General features: G+C 42.8%; 2 protein-coding genes across 2 annotated transcripts; one reads left to right on the forward strand and one right to left on the reverse strand.

The window, feature by feature from the left end:
• Positions 1-388: 388 nt before the first annotated feature.
• LOC308503785 (ubiquilin-1-like) lies at positions 389-1,930 on the forward strand (the record flags this gene model as incomplete). The annotated part of the gene is made up of 1 exon (XM_081063445.1): positions 389-1,930. One exon carries the CDS (start codon positions 389-391, stop codon positions 1,928-1,930), a length of 1,542 nt encoding a protein of 513 aa, XP_080919571.1.
• Positions 1,931-7,255: 5,325 nt separating this feature from the next.
• OR52D1 (olfactory receptor family 52 subfamily D member 1) lies at positions 7,256-8,200 on the reverse strand (the record flags this gene model as incomplete). Its single annotated transcript, XM_081063494.1, has 1 exon — positions 7,256-8,200. One exon carries the CDS (start codon positions 8,198-8,200, stop codon positions 7,256-7,258), a length of 945 nt encoding a protein of 314 aa, XP_080919620.1.
• Positions 8,201-16,568: the final 8,368 nt, after the last annotated feature.

The raw sequence follows: 16,568 nt of genomic DNA on the forward strand, positions 1-16,568 counted from the left end.
GGTAGTTTGGTTTTTAACAGTGAAATAGGCTGGTGCAAAGCATGTTTCTAGATAGGAATGTTAAACTCATTTTCTATTGCTGTTTAACTCAAATCATAAAGAGAGCCAACCTCAAACAGGTGGTGGAGACCTCTGCCCTTCCCCCATTCAGATCTCAACTGTGACCTCATCGCTGACATCATATCCCTAAGGCTGACCCTGGAGAACAGCAGCTGTCACCCCTGTGGGAGCCAGGTGGCTGCAGGGCTACACTGGGAGGTGGCGTCCATAGTATGTGGATGAGAGGACGTCACTGGACACTTATCGGTCCCTGGCCTCAGGTGTGCTCAGTGCTACATCTAGGCTTCTGTAGGTCCTCAGGTGACCCTGCATCTGCTCTTGAGGAAATATGGCACAAGCTAGGGAAGAAGCAGGGGACAGCCACCTGGTGTCTGGTTGTGAGCCATCATCCCATGTCATCAGAGTGTCTGTCAAGACCCCACAAGACTGCCAGGAATTTATGCTGGCAGAAAATAGCAGCATCCGCCACTTTAAGAAACAGATCTCCAAACGTTTCCACTGTCACATTGACCGACTAGTGCTCATCTTCACTGGAAAGATCCTCCGGGATCAAGACATACTGAGCCAACGAGGCATCCTTGATGGAACTACGGTCCACTTGGTGGTGAGGACCCCTTTGAAAGGAACTCTGCCCAGTCCCGGAAGTCTGCCAGACCCCACAGGCCACTGCACCCATCGTTCTGAACCCTCTACCTCAGAGAGTGCTGGGATACTAGCTAGGCTAGGCCGGCTTGTCCGGAGCTCACCTGATCTGGCTGACTTCCTTGGCCAACTGGCTCAACTCCTAATGGCTGTGCCCCAGCCTGTGGTGTCATTCTTGGAAGAACCTCTGGTTCAAGGCCTGGCAAATGAGAAACCAGCCAATACCAGTCATGTTCCTGAATTCTCAAGGCCAGCACAGAAACCCGAGCCAGCCTTTAAGGCTCTGGAAACCTTGCAGAACCCAGCCCAGCAACAGGAGCTCCTGCAAGCAGACAAGCGGGGTCTAGAGGCTTTGAAGGCAGTGCCAGGTTGTGATAATGCTATGCGTCCAGTCTGCTCTGATATCCAGCAGTTCATGCTCTTCACTCTGTCCCCACTGGTTGCTTCCAAAGGCAATAACCCATGTTTAGAGCTTTGCAGAGGTGAGGCCAATGCTCACAGCAGTACTGACACCACTGCTGCCATCCCCAAGGTCTCTGCCCCTGCCAGGCCATTGGCACAGGAGGTCAGTGCAGGAGCAGTTACCCAGGCCAGGGGCATGGCCTCAGATGAGGCCAATTCAGAGTGCAGGACCAGTATGCTGGATAGTTCCTCCCAGGATGGCCAGCAGTCCATAAAGAAAGCTACTCTAATCAGTCAGCTGGGACCCTCACCCTCTACCTTACGTAGATCCTTGCATGTCCTCCAACAAAATCCAGCTCTGTTACACCAGCTGGCCACTGGCAGCCCCCTGCGACATCATATACCACTACTTCCCATCCTCACCAACCCACGAGCACTGCAGGCATTGATACAGATAGAAAAGGGCCTGCAGGTACTGTCCAGGGAAGTGCCTGGACTGGGGCCTTGTCTGTGGGGCTCAGGTAGACCACATAGGACGACAGGAGCCCATGAAACTAGGGGTGGAGGACATGGTCATAGAGCAGACCTCGAGCAACCCACATTGGCTGTTCTTCAGTTCCTCCATGCACTGGCCAATGCCTGCTCCCAGTCTACCCAATCTTCACTGTCCTCACCCCCGCTCACTGAAGGCCATTACCAGCAGGAACTGGAGCATCTGAAGGCCATGGGCTTCGCTAATCATGATGCTAACCTGCAGGCTCTGATAGCCACAGGTGGAGACATCCACGCTGCCACGGAGAGGCTACTGGGGGAACCAGAGGCCTAGGTCCCTCCAGCTGATGCCTTCAATGCACCACCCCATGCAGAGGGAGGAAAACAAAGGGGAAGGGGGATGGCAGGCGTAGTACCTTATTTTGGGAATTCCTCCTACTCAGATCATATGCACAATGGAATAGCCCTCCTCCAATACCCAAGCCTGCTCTACATTAAAAAGATTGCTTGCATCTCGTGTAATGTCGATTTGAGGGTAGGTGGGCAAAGAGAATGTTTTATGGGAGGAGAGATTGATCATGTTAAATGGTCTTGGATTTGAGTTTCATCTCATATCTTCAATCTCAAAGTGTTTTCCAAATTTGAACATGAGGTAGAAAATCCTGAGTATTTTTACTCCTGTTTAATTGGCAACCCAGTTCCCCACCAACATTACCATCATCACGATGAGCCACCTCTATTCCAACTCCAGAGTGAAGGAATCCTGACTTTTCTACCCCAGGAAGCCATGACTTTCTTTATGGCCTCTGGAAGCCACCCACTCTGACCATGTTTCTCTGTCTTTTGATCCAGTCTCTTGTTATTGCAGAAAAGATGCTTAACTTTCCTCTCAGCTAGGGTTCTTTCTTTGATAATTGCCTGTGTTAAGACCCTGCTCTTCTGAGGTCCCCCACCACTACTTCTGAAGCTCCATCCTCTCCTCCTACACAGACTTCTTCCCGTTTGCTGCAAAATGCTTGAGTCTGCTGCCCTATTGATTACTGAACTTTATCTCTCTTTTTTGTATCTGAATTTCTTGAAAGTGTCTGCCCTTCCAGTGATTATGTTTCACCATGATCTACAGAGACTTATCCCCAATACAGTGCAGAAGCTTTCTCTAAACTGTTTCTCACTCCTCATTTTCCCAAATTTTTCTATGGAAATTCATATACTGACTTTTCTTTAAGCTGCTTCATTTAGCCTATTTTTAAAAATCCAATTGTCTTGTAGGGTGGTGTTTCCTGAGAGTATATTACTCCAATTTTTTCTTTCTTTATCCTTCAAAGAGTTTCGTTGTTTTCTTGGTTCTGTTCTTACTTCTTTGTACCTGGTTTCAAAATCTGAGTCTACTTATACTTTCCACAGCTTAGTACTCTTCCCTTTGGGTCCCAGAGGATCTTCTGGCTCAGCATGCCCCAACATAGCTTAGTATCTTTCCTCTGACCCCCATTTCTACTCTAAGTTCTGTGTTCCCTTTGTCTTTAGTGAAAGCCATCAATGCTTTCCCAATCTACCCATTCTCTTCTGTAAACCTCTGCTCAATCAGTGAGGTGACTCATAGTGTAGGCATATGGAGCATCCCCCTTCTGGTTTGTAACTCTCCCAAGGTCAAACAGTTTGTGATTGACAGAGATGAAGAAACCCCAGCTCTTTGATTCCCAGGTTTGTGCTTTTAGCTTTACACTGCCACACAGCCAGAATCAATCAGTTTCCATGAAATTGTTACCAAACAAAGGGTATGAGGTGAAGCCCATCACACACAGAGAAGCCAAAGGAGGAGGGAACAGGTTTTCACAGATTTATTCCTCAGGCAGCCAAAGGAGTAGACACAAGACAAGGCTCAGATCAGTCTGCCCTGGACAAAAGCTTGGAGTAAATTTAAAGGATGAGGTTTGGAAGGGCTATACATATTTATTAATTCTAATTCAAGAGCTGGGATTGGATAGCCTTGGAACTAAGTTATCTAAGGTAAGGAATGTGGAGAGGGCAAGAGAGAACAAAAAAAATTCCAGTCTGGTGGAGTTTGATTAATCAGGTCTTTGTCCAAATTTGGTCCTTGCGCTGGATCTTCCTTACTGATGAACCCCTAGCTTCCTAATGGTCTCCTGTTGGTAAAAGTAGCATCTCTGCTAGTAGAGTTCTGTGACTCTTGGTTCCACTGTGCTCTTGAGGTCAGCTCAGGGTCATTTAGCTGCTCACTGCACCTGCCTAAGTCTCTGGAACCAGTCTGATCTGGGTTAGTCTGGTGGTCTCCATATTGCTGTGAGGAGGCCTATTGTTATCTTCTGAAAAACACTAAAAATACTAGAGGAAAGAAAGAAAAAGTAAAATAATAATAATTTTAAAAATGGCTATCAGGGTCTGGTTTCAATGCCAGAGCCCAATTTCAAAGTCAGTGAGTAAAAAGTATGTCCTGTGCTGCCCTGACACAGAGACAGGACAAATACATTTTCCAACCTTTTAGGAGTTTAGAATCTCATTTAGAGAGGAACAGCTCAGAGAATAATCTAAGTCACCGTGAAGAAATTACCTACGCCTACTTATTATAGGCACAAATCGAATGTCTTCCTGCTTGTTGCTCGTGTTGTTAGGATATCAAAATCAAAGTGGCAATCAGGAGACAGTGAGGGGCAGTAGGGAGAGTTTCTTCAGGGTTCAGAGGAAAGAATTTGTGTGTTTTTTTTTTAAATCCTACATATACAAGAAAGTGTGTGTGTGTGTGTGCGTGCTTTATAAGAGAAATAGACAGACTTGGGAGTAGTAGGATGGGACAATTCTAGGTCTGTGATAGGTCTATGAAGATGGGCTATGATATTGGGGAAAACTTGGCAGGATGGCTCCTCAGGGCCTCCCCAGGGCTGAATCACTTAAAATCCAGATCAAAGGGTCTCAGCACAAATTAAAAGTTAGACTCAGGGCAAGAAGAAGCAAGGATATCCAATAGGGCAGGATTCCATGGTTAGGCTCATTGTAAATGATTCTCTGAAATTGGTCAATTGCACTGATTCATATGCCAAAGCGTGGCACACCTCAAATTCTTCTATAAGAAGGGTTGCTTAAGGCTTTAGCAGGGCCAGGCTCACAGAGCAGGCTGAGTCATCTGCACATGCTGGATGGTTTGTGACTTCTGTGTATCCTCAAAAGTTTAACTTTTTCGTGTGCACTTAAGAATGGATGATACGGAACACTGTTGTGATCAGGGAATTATCACCTTGGGAAATCTTGCTTTCTTCCATTAACCACTAACTTCACTTTACTTCAGCGTTGAGTTAAAACTGAAGATTCTTAACACACACACGGAACCAAAGACACTTTCAGAGGCGGTAGATATCCTTGGCTGTGGTGATGGTCATCACAGGAGTATACATATGTTCAAACGCATCACATTGTATACACTGAACATGCACAGTGTTTGTATATCAATTTTACACCAATAAAGATGTTAAAAAACTGATTGAGATTGATCCATCACTGTTTCAATACAAATTAATTCATAAAACTTTTGAGAGCTGCACATATATTTTGACCCTGGTCTGGCTTTTGAGGCCTCTAGGAATTGAATCAGACGTGACTGGCCCTGGCCCATGACAGCTCCCTGAATGTGAACTTGCCTCTACAGCTAGACTTGGAGTTCTCCATGGCCAGAACGGACACTTCTCCTTTTGTCTCACCCATGGACTTGGTGATACTCTTTCCTCTAATTGTACTCCTCAGTAGAAAAGCTCCCTTCCCTCTATCCTTGTCCTTGTGAATATGCCTTCGTCTGATCAGCCCAGTGTAATATAAACAAAAATCAAATTATTAAGGACCTACTGTGGGCCAGACATTATGCTTGACAACACATTGTCATTACTCATCACAACAGCACATGAAGATATCATTCATTAGTTTATTAATTCAACAAAGAATATGACATATACCTACATGGTCCATAGCCATTTTTTCCATAATATTTAATAAGTGCTTATTAACTATATGTAGGAAACACATGAGACTCCTGCAGTGATGAAGTTTTAGAATGCTAATGAATAAATTGATCAAGAAGTAAATACATAAATAATACAGATTATTTTCAGTCATGAAAATATAATAAAACATTGCATACTTTTATAAATTTAAGGATTGTTAACCAAATACTATCAACTTCCACCAATTTTTATTGAGTGCTTGATTTACGTCCTGCACAATAATAAACACTTTACTAAAATTGGGGTTCATTAAGTGGCATGACCTAATTTATACAACTACTAGTACATAAGGAAGTCAAGATTTAAGCCTAATGTTATTTGGATCCAGATATCACATTTCTTTCCATTATAAAATACTGGGTAATATGTGAGATATTGTCCATATAAATGCATAACCTTAAGCCTCTCTGAATCACAGGCTCTTAATTGAAAATGCAGATAATAACAAGCATATTTTTGAGTAATTGGAAGGAGTGTTTGTGGACTTATTTGTGTATTTTATTTTATTTCAATTTTTTGTTTTTCAGTTAAAGTTGACAATATTATTTTATATTAGTTTCAGGTGTACAGGATAGTGGTTAGACATTTATATAAGTTATGAAGTGATCCCCTCAGTTAGTCTAGCACCTACCTGGCTCTATACATAGTTATTACAATATTATTGACTATGTTCCCTATGTTATACTTTATATCCCCGTGACAACTTTGTTTATTTGTGTATTTTAGAATTGAAGTTATTAAGACAATGAAAGAGAATTTTAAAAGGCACTTGGACAATGAGCAGGCTTCCCTGAATCCTTAATAAAGAATTACTTTATTGCTAAAAAGAAAGATTTCAACATGGAAGGCAAAAGAAGTAGAGAAAATAAAGTTTTAGTGAGCACTATTTATATTCCAAGCACTGTCTAAATATTTTAGAGTTGTTATATAACATAGTTACCATGATAACCCTATGAAATGATATAATACAAAACAGTTCTAAAGAGATTATAACTTGGCTAATAATATTTAGAGAGCTTACATAGCTTTCTCTTATTTATTTGTTGAGCATGTTACATGTTAGGTGCTGTCTTAAATATTTTCCATTCATTAATTTATTTATTCCTCATCACAACGTTAAGAGATAGATATCATTATCCTCCATTTAACAGTTTGCCAAACTGAGGCATAGAAAGATTTATTGACATGCTCAATGCCACAAAACTAGTAAGCAGAGGAACCAGGATTCAAATCCAGGCACTCTGGCTTTAGAACTTGTTTGCTTAATCACTACTCAAAGTATTAGAACTCAGATTCAATTTAATTAAAATGTTTTTTCTCTTTTCTATTTAGACTCACAGTAGAATATCCCCACCATGAAACCAAACTCCTTTCAACAACAAGAACTGACTTACTCTTTAGTAATTTTGAGACAAAATTAGAAATATTATCACCTGTCTGGACTATTCAGAGTTGCTCAAGAGCGTCAGGAATAAGATATTTCAATGTAATTATTGATATCTCCAATTTATCTGGACTTTCCTTTTCTTTCCAGAGCTTTATCCCATGTAAACACATTCCTCTCTTGTTAGAGGTCTTCAACCATGTACATGTATTTATTCTCATAATTCAACATTTATTCTCATAATTCTGCTCAGCATTCATATTGAAATCTATCTCAAATGAAGTAGTCTTAGAAGTCGAGCCCGAATCTCCTTGGTCCTAGCCCCATAGATGATTGGGTTGAGCACAGGAGGCACCAGAACATAGAGATTAGCCAGAAAGATGTGCACATGCTTGGGGACTTGGTGTTGGCCAAAACGGTGGGTGAGGAAAGAGAAGAAGGCAGGAATGTAGAAGACCAGGATGACCGCAAGGTGGGAGCCACAGGTACTCAGAGCTTTGTGTTGGGCATCGCCAGATGGAAGACGAAAGACAGCATGGAGGATAAAGCCATAGGAGATAGCAATGAGAATAGAGTCCAGACCCATGGCCAACAGGGCCACAGTTAGCCCATAGACAATATTGACAGTGATGTTAGCACAGGCCAGTCGAGCAATGCCCATATGCTCACAGTATGTGTGTGCCATGACATGGTGCTGACAGTAGGGCAGTCGCCTCAACAAGAAGATGAAGGGGGAGACAATGGCCATACTACGGAATATCCCAATAAGGCCAATTCTGCCTATGATGGTATGGTTGAGAATGACTGTGTATCTCAGTGGCTTACAGATAGCCACGTATCGATCAAAGGCCATGGCAAGAAGAACCGAGGACTCCAGAGCATAGATGGAATGGACACAAAACATCTGGGCCAGGCATCCACTGAAGGAAATCTCACCAGCACGGAGCCACAAAATGGCCAGCATTTTGGGCACAGTGGTGGAGCTGAGAGCCAGGTCAGTGAGTGAGAGCAGGCAAAGGAAGAGGTACATGGGTGCACGAAGTGCATTGTCCATGGCAATGACCAGGATGAGGGCAGCATTCCCAGCCAGTGCTACCACATACATGGTACAAAAGGGGATGGCAATCCAGATGTGGGCCCACTCCAGCCCTGGGATCCCTGTCAGGAAGAGAGTGACTGGGAGACCGTCATCACTAATGTTGGAAGCTGACATTCTTCCTGGCAAATAAAGGGCTCTATCCAAAGGGTGATGGTACATCTGTCCTGTAAAATCAGGTATTTTGTTCATTTATATAAAATGATTACATATCTGTGAATCATCTATTTTAGACTGAGACAAAGTATTTACCGCTATTAACTTGTCCAAGAATCTTAAGAAATACTATTATATATATAATCCATTTTTATCATCTGCCATTTTCTATATTCAAAATTCATGTTTTGACTTCTATGTTCCAAGCACCAAGCCAGGAATTTAAGCATTCATCCTGTCTATCCCTTCCAGACTTATCACCCACCACATGCTGCACATCATTCACCCTCTTTTGTACTCATAGGTCTAGAAAAATTGCTTGCCTCTTTTTTTAGTTTATGCTATTCCATTTGCTCAACGAGCCTTTCCTTCCTTCCTTCCTTCCTTCCTTCCTTCCTTCCTTCCTTCCTTCCTTCCTTCCTTCCTTCCTTCCTTCCTTCCTTCCTTCCTTTTACCTCCCTAGTTTCTAAATATTGGGCAAGTGCCTCTGACTCCCAGAAACCTTTCATCTCTCATCTAGTCCTTAGTCATCTTTATATTTTTTTATTGACCCACTACTTTGCAAAATCCTACTGAGCTGGGAGCTATGTCTTTATACAATTGGAGCTGCCACACAACATGGCTGTGTCTATATCTAGAAATTTTTATCACTATTCACGAAAAGAATCAATTTTGATAACTCTTAATAATACACCATTCTTGCCTTAATGCCATAATGTTTATTTACTTACTCTGTGTAAGTAAATATTTACTCAGGTATACACCAAATGGCTTATTTTTATATCTCACCCAAAGTGCCTTTAAAGAGTCTAGGCAACCTGAACCCACTCAAATGACTCGTGACTGATTAGCTACAGTATTTTGAGCACACACGTGGGTACAATGGAAGAAAGCAAGAATGCATCAGACATGCTAGAAGACAGCACTGCTAACTATGGCAAAGCCAGCTTAAAGTACTGTATGACCATCAGTGTAATGGTTGGATTAATGGCCAGTTCAGAATGTCAAGTGCTGATAGAGGCAGATGGAGGGAGTGAGTGGAGTATCCTGGTCTTCACCAACAGTAGACGTTCTGGAAGAGTGATTTTTTTTATTTATTGTTGTTGTAGAGAGCTAGTACTAGGTATATCCTCCCTCAGTAACATTGTACACCTAAAATAATCCTTTGTAGGATACCTGGAATCCTGAATTTTAGTCCCGATTCTATCACAAGAGTGTTATATGACCTTGAAAAAATTCTTTCCCTTCTCTGGGAAGTCTAGATTTATAAACAACTCTGGAATCCTAGACTCAGCTTTTCTACCTATTTACTGTTTGGCATTGGATAAGTCCCATGACATTTTTCAAGACTTAATTTTCTCATTTATAAATTGGAAATGACACTACTTGGCTTTCTTATCTCACACGGTTTTTGTGGTTGAGAAAGAGTAAAGTATATGGAATTAAAAAGTTTGGACACCAAAAAGAATGTCATCCCCATTTTTATAAGCTCTTTGTCCCATAGCCTCATATGGTAGCAATATAAAGGATAATATCATTCTCACCTCTGTCTTACCAAGTAGAAGTGCAGGTTTAGAGAAGTGAATTGATGTAATCCAGATCACAAAGCATGTTACTATCAGAACTAAAATTAGGTCTCACATCTCCTGATTCAACATTTGTTTTTTTTTTTCATTTCACTTAACTTTCCATTGATATGACCAATACTTGAATTCCAGTCTTTTTCCTTCCAGGCACTATAATATCAGTATCTGATGCTGCAATCACTTTACTCTTCTGGATTCCAAAGACACATATAAAAGTGGAGAGCCCCTCTGACTTTCCGGTAGACTTTTACTGATGGCCCCAGTCACTAGAGGAAAGAAACTTGGGTGGTGATGAGTGGAGAGCTGGAGTCACTATCATCTTCTCTTCCCATTTTCCCCCAGACTATCCTGCAAAGGAAGATTTCAAATACACATCATAGTTGTTATGAGGAAACTTCTACTTTGAGCACTCTGAGCACCTGTGGATGTGCGTACCAGAAATATTAGGTATAAGCAAGGTTTTTTCCCAGGGAAAAGACAGTGAGCTGAAGCATTACTCTGGGTGAAATGGGGCATCCTCCCTAATTTGTCTCACTCAGACTTGTCTCTGGATCAAGGCCTATACCTATGATGGCCTTAACCTATGATGGTTAAGTTTTTCAGCTCTCCCTCTGACTTCAATAAGTGAACTCTGGGTTCTTTCAACACAGATTTTTGGGGAATTTGATATCAAGAACATACCTGTATGAGTGACGTGTGTTCACAAGTTGAGCACACAGGTTGGAGCTCTGTAATGGGTGTCATATGTGAGTGTGAGGCTATGTGGGATAGTGGGTGGTGGAGTAATAGCTTGTGCAGGTGATATATACCTGAATACAATGGTTTGGTTAGGGGTGTGAAAGCTGTGTTTTTGTGCAGGTTGTATAAGTGTGATTTGGGGATAATGAGGTGTTGAAATGTCTGGGTTGAAGTGGGGTCTGAGTTGAAATGTGTAATCTGTCCTTGGTTTTGTGAGCTCAATGAGTGTCTTCAGTTTAGCTCTGGGTTCCAGCCTCGTCTGGTCAAGGGGATTGGTAAGTGAGATTATTTATTGACTCTCTGTGGCACTCTGGTAGGAAGACCCAAGGGGTTTGCTCTAGGGATTTGAGCCATGGTGCTTATTCTTTTTCTTTTTTTAATTTATTGGGGTGACAATTGTTAATGAAATTACATAATTTCAGGTGTACAATTCTGTATTACATCATCTATAAATCCCATTGTGTGTTCACCACCCAGAGTCAGTTCTCCTTCCATCACCATATATTTGATCCCCCTTACCCTCATCTCCCTCCCCCCACCCCCCCTTACCCTCTGGTAACCACTAAATTATTTTCTGTGTCTATGAGTTTTTGTTTCTCATTTGTTTGTCTTGTTCTTTTGTTGTTTTTGGTTTATATACCACGTATCAGTGAAATCATAGGGTTCTCTGCTTTTTCTGTCTGACTTATTTCACTTAGCATTATACTCTCAAGATCCATCCATGTTGTCACAAATGTTCCTATATCATCTTTCCTTAACGCCGAATAGTATTCCATTGTGTATATATACCACAACTTCTTTATCCATTCATCTATCGAAGGACATTTTGGTTGTTTCCATGTCTTGGCCACCGTAAACAAAGCTGCAATGAACATTGGAGCACACGTGTCTTTATGTATAAATGATTTCAAATTCTTTGGGTAGATACCCAGGAGAGGGATTGCTGGGTCATATGGTAATTCTATTTGTAATTTCTTGAGGAACCTCCACACTGCCTTCCATAGAGGCTGCACCAGTCTGCATTCCCACCAACAGTGTATCAGGGTTCCTTTTTCTCCACAGCCTCTCCAACACTTGTTACTATTTGTCTTGTTGATAATAGCCAATCTGACTGGGGTGAGGTGATATCTCATTGTGATTTTTATTTGCATTTCTCTGTTAATTAGTGATGTTGAGCTTTTTTTCATATGTTTATTTGCCATTTGTATGTCCTCTTTGGAGAAATGTCTCTTCAGGTCCTCTGCCCATTTTTCAATTGGGTTGTTTGTTTTTTTGTTGTTGAGTTTCATGAGTTCCTTGTATATTTTGGATATTAGACCCTTATCAGAGAAACTGTTTGCAAAAATCTTCTCCATGGTGCTTATTCTTAAGCAGAGAATAAGAAGGGATTGAAAATGGGAGGAGGAAATGAGGAAGGAAAATATTCCATAGGGAATTTCAAGAAAAGTGGAAATTGTATTTGGTAATTTTTATGTTCGTTTTCCCTTCTGTTATCTTACTTTCTCTTTATCTCTCTCCTTTCCTCCTTAATACTGTGCATCTCATTGCATTTACATATATCATGGGTTAGTGGTATTTTGTGTGCACAGTGCGTCTATACACTATATGCAAACAGAGTGCAAGAAATGGCTGTGAATATTCTTCTGCTCTATTGTCCCATTAGCCTTCATTTCACAAAACATAAGTTCAAAAATAAAGTATTAAGAACGTCAAGAACATGTCAACAGAACATTGAACCAAACACAGGAATCTCTGAGCATGGGCCTGCTGCTACTTCCCATGTTTCATGCCCACAAAGCTAGACCTGAGAGTGAACATTTGTCTTTTAGTCAGATCCCCTCACATCCTTTGACATTAGCCATACATCCAGTCTTTGGACCAAGGATTCCTTCAAACAAAGCCTTCAAAATGTCCCATTCTTTTCCCTTTTACATGCAGTAGTCCTCCTTATTCATGGAGGATATGTTTCAAGACCCACCCTTCCACCATGGATGCCTGAAATCACGGATAGTGCCAAACCCTATAGATACTATACTTTTTCCTATACATTCCCACCTGTGATAAAGCTTAAGCTACCCTTGAGCTTTGGAGCCATTATTAAGTAAAATAATGGTTACTTGAATACAAGAACAATGTGATAGTGCTACAGTTGATCTGATAACCGAGACGGCCACTAAGTGACCAATGGGCAAGTAGTGAATACATCGTGAATGTGCTGGACAAAGGGATAATTCAGATCCCCAGTGGGACAGAGCGGGATGATGCAAGATTTCACCACACTATTCAGAACGGTGTGCAATTTTAAACTTACGAATTGTTTATTTGTGGAACTTTCCATTCAAGATTTTTCAGATCGCAGCTGGCTACAGGTAACTAAAACTGTGGATAAGGGGGCTACTGTACCTATCTCCTCTCATATTAATTCAAACAAGTGGTCTTCAACATTTTTGCCTGGGTACTTTCTAAAATAATTTTGCAATAGTATAGGTCCCCTCAAAAACATTAAGTTGACATCTAAAAATTGTCATTTAATATCTAAATAGTAGAAAAGTATATAACGTTTAGCATATTGCAAATATTGATATTTTAAAATAAAACTCTGCCACCTAAGTCTTTTAATTGTATTCCATGGAGCTTTTTTTTTTAGAATGATGAAAATGTTCTGAAATTAGATATTGGTGATGATTGCACAATGTTATAAATACACTGAAAACCCCTGAATTGTACACTTAACTGAATTTTATGGTATGTGAATTATATATATAATATATATATATATGTATATATAATTTTTTTGGTGGGGGGGATTAATCCGCAGGTCTTTACTGAGTACAATGATGTATAGAGTTCAGTGCTAAGTGCGGGGCTGAACACAAAACAAGGAGCCGCAAACGTTGGGGCCTTCCCTGGAAGAACTTAGTCATGTAGAGGAGAAAACAACAGGTCTCACAGAAGGCTGTGGGAACAACTCCAGCAGGATGTGCTTCTTTATCATAGCCAGGGGGCCAGGGCTGCTAAAGGGGTCCAGGGGATGGTTGCCAAGCTAGTGTGGGAAGGCCCTTATACATCTTTATATCTCACCCTCATTTCTCAGGTGAAGCTTCAGGCTCAGAGAGGGGCAGAGAATTGTCCAGATCACACAGTGAATCAGTGGCAAAGCCAGGACTAGACCCCGGGCCCCTGGCTCTCTACACAGTGCTCCCACTGCTTCCCATATGGCTTGAGTTCAGGCTGGCATCAGGGAAGACTTCCAGAAGCGGGGACTGCCAGGCACTCTGACCCTGGGCAGTCCTTTGGCAGCTGGCACAAGATGCTTCCCCGGGAAAGAACCTACCTAATTTGTAACCTGGGGTGAGTCTGCCTGGTTGGGCTCAGCAGACTGCTATGGAAATTTGGGGAGGAAGGGACCACCTGATAAAGGCTATCTCATGTAATCCTCCCAATCCTCTGATGTAGGAATCAAGCCCTTTTACAGGTAAGCAAATGAAGGCTTAGGGAAATGAAGTGACTTGCCCAAGGTCTCTAGGCAGTGACAATCCAGTCAAGCAATGCCCTGTGCTGTTTCCATGAGACCATTCTGCCTGTACTCGGACTGTCAAAACATACAAATGTTTCCTCCTGACATTCCTGCCAAGGTGCCTGAAACCCCACCAGAAGCTCCCTTTCTTATAGTTACCACAAACATCCCCTTAAAGAGCAGGCAATACCTGAAGGCATTATCAGCCATTTATACTTGCGTGTAAATTAGTTATCAGACCCTGAGACTGGATCTGAATACAGGGCAGTGCTCAAAATGACACACGACAGATGAGAAGGGAGAGGCTGTGCCATGGGAGTGGCTGAGGAGAGCTTCCCCTGATCACCTGGGCCCTGTGTCCAGGTGGCACTTTTACAGGTAGGTACCCAAAGGGGAGGCACAGGGTGAAGTGGAAAGAGCACGGACTTTGCTTTCATTCCAACCCGGGCTCGACCACTTTCTACCTGCATGGCCTTAGCGAGCCACTCACCTCGCTGAGACTTAAAACCTCACCTAGGCCATGGGGGTTCTAAGACTGTACCTGCCTTGCAGGTGGGGTGCTTGAGAAAATGCTCCCTCCACAGAGGGAGTATTAGAATCCCCTGTAGGGCTCCTTAAAACCTTAAGGCCCCACCCCAGAGTTTCTGCTTTAGTTAGTCTGGGAGGGGACTAAGTGTTCTGACAAGTTCCCAGGTGGTTCTGACGCTGCTTCTGCTGGGGCCACTTTTCTATACAAATCAGGGGAGTTTATAAAAGCTGAGAGATCTGAGGGGGGCAGTGCAGAGCCTAGAGAAGATGCCAAATACAAACCTGATATTTTGCAGTGATTTTGCTCCCCTGTCACCAGGGTTGGACAGAGGGTGCCTAGAAGGAAGGGAAGAGGTGGCATACAGGGCCATGGGTCAGGGGTCAGGGCTCTGAGCTCTCCCTGGTAACCACTCCCATGAATGCCGAAGCCTCCCACTAAATGTATGATGGCAAGTGCTTCCTTATGTGCCACGCACTCTCTTAGGGCTTCACACGAACCATCTCCCATAATCTTCCCCACAAGCCTATGAGGCAGGTTATCAATATCCCCATTTTATGGGTAAGGAAACTGTGGCAGAAAGGATAACGGCCCCCAAAGGTGTGTCCCTGTCCCAACCCCCAGAATCTATAGACTGTTACTTCACCTGGCAAAAAGGTGAGGTGTGATCTTGAGAAGGATCTGGAGATGGGGAGGTTGTGGTGGGTTATCCAGGCGGTCCTGATGTAATCAGAAAGGTCCCTCTGTAGGTCAGCTTGTCAGTCTGCTGGTCTCTATTAGGGGACCTTGGCACACTCTTGAGTTAACGGATGAATGAAATTGTTCATTTAAAATGAGTGAATGAATGACTGATTGCACGTTGAATTGCTTTGGGGGTGCGGGTCATGATGCAAAAGCTTGCCGCTTTAATGGTCGTCCAACAGGGGTGGCGGGTTGGCTCAGTTGGTTGGAGCGTGGTGCAGAGAACCCCAAGGCTGCTAGTTCAATCCTCACATGAGCCACTGTGAGCTGCGCCCTCTTTGCAAGTTGGCGCAGGCAATTAACTTTTTTAAAAGTTGAGTTCAATGCCAGGCATTTAGCAGGCACCGGGTGGGCTGGGACGTCCGGGAGGGAGGCTGATTTTCCACCCCACCCGTTCCCTTTCGGGTATCCCAGCGCTCCTCCCCTCCTCATTGTCTGGCCCAACAACCCCGTCTGCTCGTGCTGTGGGTCCAGGGTTCCCGGGCAGAGGGATGGGACGGGGCGCAGGTGCCCGAGCCCAGGCCTGGGTAGTGGTCTGGGGTCGTGCGCCCTGAACTGAGCAGACGCCCCAGAGTAGCCCTCGGGATGGTGGGGGTGGTAGTCCTCGGGTAGGAAGGTGAATTATATATTAATAAATTTAAAAAAAAATCATAGAAACATGTAATCATTGAAACTTAAAAGTACAACTGCCTGGAACCCACCTGTCTATGAGATGCTACAAATAAAGTAGATGGAAGCCCTGGATCTGGGTGGGGATACAGAGGAAGGGGTCTAGTTTGTTTCCCAGATCTTAGCTGATGGCCTTATGGGAAAGTCAGAAGTTTAGAATCACCAGAATGTGAAAGATTGATTTTAGCTTCTTTTTTTCCCCCTTTTCCCATTTTCTCTGTTTTTGAGGGAGGTTGCAGAGAGAGAGGCAAAGGCAGAGATACAGTCCATTAAATAGGAAGAAAAGGATAAACACACAAACAAAAAAGGTAGAGTTGGTAACGATTAACAAGTAGATGAAGCATGTTTCAGGGTCTTAGCTGGATAAAAATTATTAGGTTTTGAAAATGTTAGGTGAATAAGTGAATGGTCTATGTTTGAATGCAGCTCTGCCACTCAATAGTATTATGACTTTGTACCTAATTCTGGGGACTCCTTTTTCTTATCTGTAAAATAGGTAGAGAGTATTTCCCTCTAAGTTTGGTTGTTAGGATTTCAAGAGACGATGTCCAC

This window comes from Rhinolophus hipposideros (assembly GCF_964194185.1).
Source record: "Rhinolophus hipposideros genome assembly, chromosome: 10".
In the NCBI taxonomy this organism is placed as follows: Eukaryota; Metazoa; Chordata; class Mammalia; order Chiroptera; family Rhinolophidae; genus Rhinolophus; species Rhinolophus hipposideros.